The sequence below is a fragment of the Halichondria panicea genome, chromosome 14 (assembly GCF_963675165.1).
Source record: "Halichondria panicea chromosome 14, odHalPani1.1, whole genome shotgun sequence".
NCBI classification, from domain to species: domain Eukaryota; kingdom Metazoa; phylum Porifera; class Demospongiae; order Suberitida; family Halichondriidae; genus Halichondria; species Halichondria panicea.
In genome coordinates, this window is record NC_087390.1 from 968,667 (window position 1) to 976,070 (window position 7,404).

Consider the following 7,404-nt stretch of genomic DNA (forward strand, 5'->3'; position numbering starts at 1 on the left):
GTATGTTCATTGTTGAATGAGCTTGTTATTGTGTATTATTGCTTTCAATTCATTTTCGTTGTTTACGGAGTCTATATCTGTAGTTGATGTTTCAATGCCACCAATGTTATTATAACTCTCTCTGTATGCTAACTACACCGTCTGTCCCTTTCATCCTGTGATAATTATGTACGTACGTAGATCTATAGCGTTTCAGGAATACATTGTAGAGGTTAAGATCTAGCTTGCTGTACAGAAATTGGCATTGGAAAATGAGTAAATACAGAGTGAGAAAGTTCTACTCAAAGGGATCCTACCTTGTGCTAGCTTGGATGCTGCTTGTGAGTGCTACTGCTATTGCTAGCTATAGCTTACTCGAGTCAGTTATTACAGACTATCCAGATTGGCTAGGTACAATACCACTGTCGTTATTTCTACTCCTAACATTTTGTCTCGGATTGCTAGCCAATTACAAGCTTCAAGATTACACAATAATAAGGATCGGAATTATCTCCCTATTTTTTGCAACAATGGTTTCCAGCATATACATCCTAATCCTAGGTTCTGGACTAGAACACCGCTTTGAAAAGTACAGACTTCTCAATGAAGTCGTACTCTGTATAGCGGTGTGTGTGATTTTGATGGCACTGACATGTTTTGTCTGCACACTACAACTAGGCCTGGATCAGATGCCTGATGCATCATCTTCTAGCATCACTAGTTTCATCGCTTGGTCTATGTTCAGTGTAAGTGCTGGTAGCTGGGTTGGGGAGTTTTTGGATTTTGCCTTGAAGGACAACTGTTTCGGGTTAGTTGAAGATACAATAAGTAGTATCCAGCTTTATAGTCTGTGTGCTGCTTTATTTGCAAGTCTTATTCTTGTTCTCGACCTCCTTTTCGGTAAAAGCTGGTTAATTATCGAGCCTAACCCACCAAAATCATTTACATTGATCTACTGTGTTCTCAAGTTTGCTGCCAAGCACAAAGCTCCCCTCAATCGCAGTGCTCTCACATACTGGGAGGAAGACGTACCTTCAAGAATGGACCTGGGAAAGTCGAGATACGGTGGACCATTCACTACAGAGCAAGTTGAAGATGTGAAATCAATTCTACGATTGTTTGCTATGAGCCTACCATTGTGGTTAATACTGTTTGCACTTGCTTTTAATCCTACATTTCATGACATTTCACTACAACATCGACATATCAAGTTTCATAATTTCACCAACTGCACATCTGACATGCTTTTCTGTTTTACGTACAGTGGTCATTTGTGGTCTATGATCGGTATCTTGGTTTATGAATTCTTTATCTACCCGCTTTTCAGAGATAAACTTCCAAGCATTCTAAAAAGAATCGGTGTTGGTTCGTTCCTTTCTCTGGTTTTGAGCATAGGTTTTATTATTCTAGAATCATTTGAGGCAATGGGATTGATAGAAACTGTTATATCTTTTGTATCAAATGGTTTGCTGTCAGCTCTTTTTCTTTGTGCTATGCTGGAGTTTGTTTGTGCTCAGGCTCCATACAATATGCGGAGATTATTTGCTGTGTATATCCTTATTAATTATGGGACCGCTTCAATTGCTGGCATTTATGGAAGCGGTGCAATTCACCCCAAAAATAATACAATGGTACTGATACTGTTTGGAATCAAGGCTACTATTAGTCTGCTTGGATTCATCCTGTACTGCCTCCTGGCTCACTGGTATAAGAGGAGAGTTAGAGACGAGCACTATCATGTACAAACTGTTGTGGAGGAGGTCTATGATCGATATCTAACAACTCGTAATCTAGATTGAGAATGAGAACTGATTGTATCATTATTCATTATTATACGTAGTTCAGTAGAATTCTATGTATTTTACAAGTGAAAGTGAAATGTAGCAGACTGAGTCTAAACAAGAGCTAGATAAACAATTATAGCCATCATCATCATAATTATTGCCCTTAAAACAAATCAGTTAGAAAATGCCATGTATATACTGTAGATCGGCAGAGTGCTTTGTTTTTCATCAAGTGCAGTATGGTTATGACAGCATGAGGTTTGTTAGGACATAACATTTTCATTGTTTACAGAGAGTATCTTCACTTTATTAAATACATGCTGTCTTAATGCTATACTGAGGCAGTCTCCTATCCTAGTATCATTTGTTCTGTTATACTCAATAGGGTAGCAATATCGCATAGACTACAAACCACTAGTCTACTGTGCACAGTCAAAATGAGTTGTAAATACAGAGTGAGAAGGTTCTATCAAAAGGAGCCTATACCTTGTGATAGCTTGGACACTGTTTGTAAGTGCTACAGTTACTGCTTCTTATAGAATTGAGATACTTTTTATGGACTAGCTACCCTAAATGGCTAGTCACAACAACACTGGCATTTTTTCTGCCAATAATAATTTATTATGTTTCGGATTTTTAGCTTTAATATTACAAGCTTTAAGATTACATGATAGTGAGGATCGGAATTATCGCCATGTTTCTTGTAACAATTGTTTTTAGCATATACGTCCTAATCTTAGGCCGGTTCTGGACTAGAATATGGTTTTGAACAGTACTACTAGCGAGTCATCAATGAAGTCGTATTATGTATAATTCTTTGTGTGTTTTTGGTGCCGGGCAACGACATGCATGTTTATCTGCACACTACAACTAGGCCTGGATCAGATGCCGGCTGATGCATCATCTTCTAGTATCATTATAGTTTCATTGCTTGGTTTGCGTTCTGTATAAAATTAAGTGCTGGTGTGGATTAGGGATTTTGGAAAATGTGTGATATTGAAAGATCATTGTTTTTGTCAGATTGATTATCCATGTATATAGGATAGACTACACCTAAGAGTAGAATATGCGTCTATGTAACCTCCGCGGTTACGATTAGCCCGAGGCGCATAGCCGAGGGAATCCAGAGGAGGTACGACATCCGCGTGTCAAAGGAAACATTTTAGACACACATTCCTTAGGTCAAAGTTCGGAATGTGTTTGTGTGCACACACACGCGGATGTTATACCTCCTCTCGAAGGGAATCTAATCATAACCAAGGTGGTTACTAAGACGCATATTCTACGAGTGGGTGTGGTCTATCTAACTTGGACTTCATGCGCATGCACGAGGCGTGGTTATAAAAAGCCAGGTTTGGTGTGTAGCAACAGAATTGAATTTGTACGAGCTGGAGAGCTGTGAGAGACACCAGTTGACAGAAAAAGACAAGAAGACGACTTCAAAACAACGAAAAACTACAGTAAAACTTAGTAGAGCTTGTGAAACGCTTGTTGAAGATACTGGAAAGAACAGACAAGTAAAAAGAACCTAGAACTGGCTGCAACACTACAAGAAGAAGAATGAAGCTCTGTGGTGGAGTGGAGGGGGGTATAGAGCAGACTGGACCGGCATGGAACCTTAATAAACTCAATAGAAAGGGGCAAGCAGGGGCGTAGGCAGGAATTTGAGGAAGGGGGGGCTGAGCGCCGAAGTTTTCGGTGACCGGAAGCCACACCCCTTAATTAATGGCTCATTGCGCATGTGCAAGAAATAGCCACACCTTGCTTCGATTAATAATACTGCTAAAGCTAGCTAGCTAGCTAGCCATAGCTAGTTGCACTAAAGAATCAAAGTTACTAGTATAGTATAGCTAGCTCTTGGACATGCTGTTTGTCTGCCACTAATCTATACCAGTAATTCCCAGGCTGAAGACTCATCAGAGAAGGTGGGGCTCTTAGTGTAGTTTTTGCAGAGAAAGGGGGGGCTCCAGCCCCCAAAGCCCTCCCCCTCCCTACGCCCCTGGCAAGCGATTGCTGAAGTGTTTTTGATGCTTCCTGGTCCCCCCTGCCCATGCCCAACTGGAAAAAGCAATACAAAGCAACAGTGGACATGGAAAGAATGGATACTGACTGAACAAACTATTGCATTCTGTGTTTTTTATAATGTTTTTGTCATCTTCTTATCACTTTCACTAAAAATTTCATTCCAACTTTTGATAACTTCCTGCAAATTATTTGTCACTTCCTGCATGTAGAATATGCGTCCATTTCCTGTAAAATATGTGTCCACTTCCTGTAGAATATGCGCCCATTTCCTGTAGAATAAGTACCATCTTGTAGATTATGCTTCCATTCGGTAATCTACTGTTTTTAGCCAATCAGATCAATTACAGATGATGTAATGTAGTATAATTAGTAGTATCCAGTTTTATAGTCCGTGTCCAGCTTTATTTGCAAGTTTTATTCTTGTTCTCACAACCTTCTCTTCGCTAAAGGTTGGTTGATTTCGAGCCTAACCCGCAAAAATCTTTTAACCGTGTTCTCAAGTTTGCTGTCAAGCACAAAGTTCCCCTCAATCGCAGTGCTCTCCCGTACTGGAAGGAAGACATACCTTCAAACCTGGGAAAGTTGAGATATGGTGGACCATTCGAAGATTATTTACTGAGTCAGTTCATTTATTGAATGAGCTTGTTGTTGTCCTTTTCTGTGTTTACAGTATCTGTATTCAATGCCACCGATGTTATAATAACTCTAACTACACCTGTCCACTTTCATCCTGTAATAATTATATGCATACATTATAATATATATAGCAAAGCCGTTTCTTACAGATATAAGCCACTAGATCTATAGCTGGCTATATTAGAAATGAGCGTTGAAAAATGAGTTGTAAATACGGAGTGAGAAAGTTCTACTCAAAGGGAGCCTATCTTGTGATAGCTTGGACACTGCTTGTGAGTGCTACTGCTATTGCTAGCTATAGCTTAATCGAGTCGGTCTCTACAGACTATCCAATTTGGCTAGGTGCAATACCACTGTCGTTATTTCTACTCCTAACATTTTGGCTCGGATTGCTAGCCAATTACAAGCTTCAAGATTACACAATAATAAGGATCGGAATTATCTCCCTATTTTTTGTAGCAATGGTTTCCAGCATATACGTCCTAATTCTAGGTTCTGGGCTAGAACATCGCTTTGAAAAGTACAGACTTCTCAATGAAATTGTATACTGTATAGTGGGGTGTGTGTTTTTGGTGGCAATGACATGTTTTGTCTGCACACTACAACTAGGCCTGGATCAGATGCCTGATGCATCATCTTCTAGCATCACTAGTTTCATCGCTTGGTTTGTGTTCAGTACAAGTGCTGGTAGATGGATTGGGGAATTTTTGGAATTTGTCTTGAAGGGCAACTGTTTCGGGTTAGTTGAAGTTACAATAACTAGTATCCAACTTTATAGTCTGTGTGCTGCTTTATTTGCAAGTCTTATTCTTGTTCTCGACCTCCTTTTCGCTAAAAGCTGGTTAATTATCGAGCCTAACCCACCAAAATCATTTACATTGATCTACTGTGTTCTCAAGTTTGCTGCCAAGCACAAAGCTCCCCTCAATCGCAGTGCTCTCACATACTGGGAGGAAGACGTACCTTCAAGAATGGACCTGGGAAAGTCGAGATACGGTGGACCATTCACTACAGAGCAAGTTGAAGATGTGAAATCAATTCTACGATTGCTGGCTATGAGCCCACCCTTGTGGTTAATCTCGTTTGCACTTGCTTTTAATCCAACATTTCATGACGCTGCACTACAACATCGACATATCAAGTTTCATAATTTCACCAACTGCACATCTGACATGCTTTTCTCTTTTACGTACAGTGGTAATTTGTGGTCTATGATCGGTATCCTGGTTAATGAATTCTTTATCTACCCGCTTTTCAAAGACAGACTTCCAAGTATTCTAAAGAGAATCGGTGTTGCTTCTTTCTTTTCTCTGGTTTTGAGCATAGGTTTTATTATTCTAGAATCATTTCAGGTAATGGAAATGGTAGAAACTGTTATATCTTTTGTGTCAAATGGTTTGCTGTCAACTCTTTTTCTTTGTGCCATACTGGAGTTAGTTTGTGCTCAGGCTCCATACAACATGCGAAGATTATTTGCTGTGTATATGCTTATTAATTATGGGACAGCTTCAATTGCTGGCATTTATGGAAGCGGTGCAATTCACCCAAAAAATAATGCAATGGTACTGATACTGTTTGGAATCAAGGCTGCTATCAGTCTGCTTGGATTCATCCTGTACTGCCTCCTGGCTCGCTGGTATAAGAGAAGAGTTAGAGACGAGGACTATCATGTACAAACTGTTGTGGAGGAGGTCTATGATCGATATCTAACACCTCGTAATCTAGATTGAAGACGACTGATTATACTGATTATTATATAGAGAGCATGCAATGTATGTCAACAAGCAAGAGCTGAACATTAACCATCATGTTACCGTTAGTATACTGATCAGTTAGAAAATGCAATCAAAACTGTGTACTGAATGATAAACAGTATAGCGGGTAATTTTCGGGGGACAAAATATTCGTGTTGAGCAATATTTATAGTCACTTCGTGGATAATATTTTTGTGGTTGCTGCTTGCACTGCAGGTAAAGGTAGGCAAAGTTGCTTCACATGCTATACCGGTAGGTATAGATCGAGTGTTTTGTTTTCACCAGGTGCAGTATGGCTATGAAAACATGAGGCAGTGTTTGTGTTCCTTCGATAATAAAATCACAATGTTTAGATATATACTGCATGTATGATAGCATAATTATTCTGATCATCAGACCATTATTTGCAGAATCTACTTTCACTTTATTAAACACACAAAGTTAATGTTGACAAATCAGGTTCTATAATATTGACCATCATAACATTTTCATTGTTTATAGAGAGTGTCTTCACTTTATAAAATACACAACAATTATGCGTTTTCCCAATGCTAGACAGTTTCATACGTATACCACTTGTTTTGTCAGGGTAGCAATATCGCTACAAAACCACTTGTCTATAGTATACTATAGTGAGTCTATACAGCTGCACAGCTATATTGTCGAAATGAGTTGCAAATCCAGAGTGAGAAAGTTCTACTCAAAGGGAGCCTACCTTGTGCTAGCTTGGACACTGCTTGTGAGTGCTACTGCTATTGCTAGCCTTAACTTAACCTACATACTTTTTACTGGCTATCCTGATTGGCTAGTCACAACAACACTGGTAGTTTTTCTGCCAATAATATTTTGTCTCGGATATTTAGCCAATTACAAGCTTCAAGATTACACAATAGCAAGGATCGGAATTATCGCCATGTTTCTTGTAACAGTTGTTTTCAGCATATACGTCCTAATCCTCAGCCCTGGACTATAGAATATGGTTTTGGAAAGTACAGCCTCATCAATGAAGTTGTATTATGTATAATGCTTTGTGTGTTTTTGGTGGCACTGACATGTTTAACCTGCGTACTACAGCTTGGTTTGGATCAGATGCCTGATGCTTTATCTTCTAGTATCGCTAGTTTTATCGCTTGGTTTGTGTTCAGTATAAGTGCCGGTAGCTGGGTTGGAGATTTCAGAATATATGGTATTGAAAGGTAACTGCTTTGGTATAATTGTTGATTCAA

The 7,404-nt window shown here is 39.3% G+C and overlaps 2 protein-coding genes across 2 annotated transcripts; both read left to right on the forward strand.

Moving 5' to 3' along the window:
• The first annotated feature begins 157 nt into the window (after window positions 1-157).
• On the forward strand, window positions 158-1,959 carry LOC135347302 (solute carrier family 15 member 4-like). Its single transcript, XM_064545228.1, has one exon. The coding sequence runs from the start codon at window positions 252-254 to the stop codon at window positions 1,776-1,778; it is 1,527 nt and encodes a 508-aa protein (XP_064401298.1). The 5' UTR covers window positions 158-251; the 3' UTR covers window positions 1,779-1,959.
• Window positions 1,960-4,276: 2,317 nt separating this feature from the next.
• On the forward strand, window positions 4,277-6,261 carry LOC135347303 (solute carrier family 15 member 4-like). The gene has a single exon (XM_064545229.1). The coding sequence runs from the start codon at window positions 4,625-4,627 to the stop codon at window positions 6,152-6,154; it is 1,530 nt and encodes a 509-aa protein (XP_064401299.1). The 5' UTR covers window positions 4,277-4,624; the 3' UTR covers window positions 6,155-6,261.
• Window positions 6,262-7,404: the final 1,143 nt, after the last annotated feature.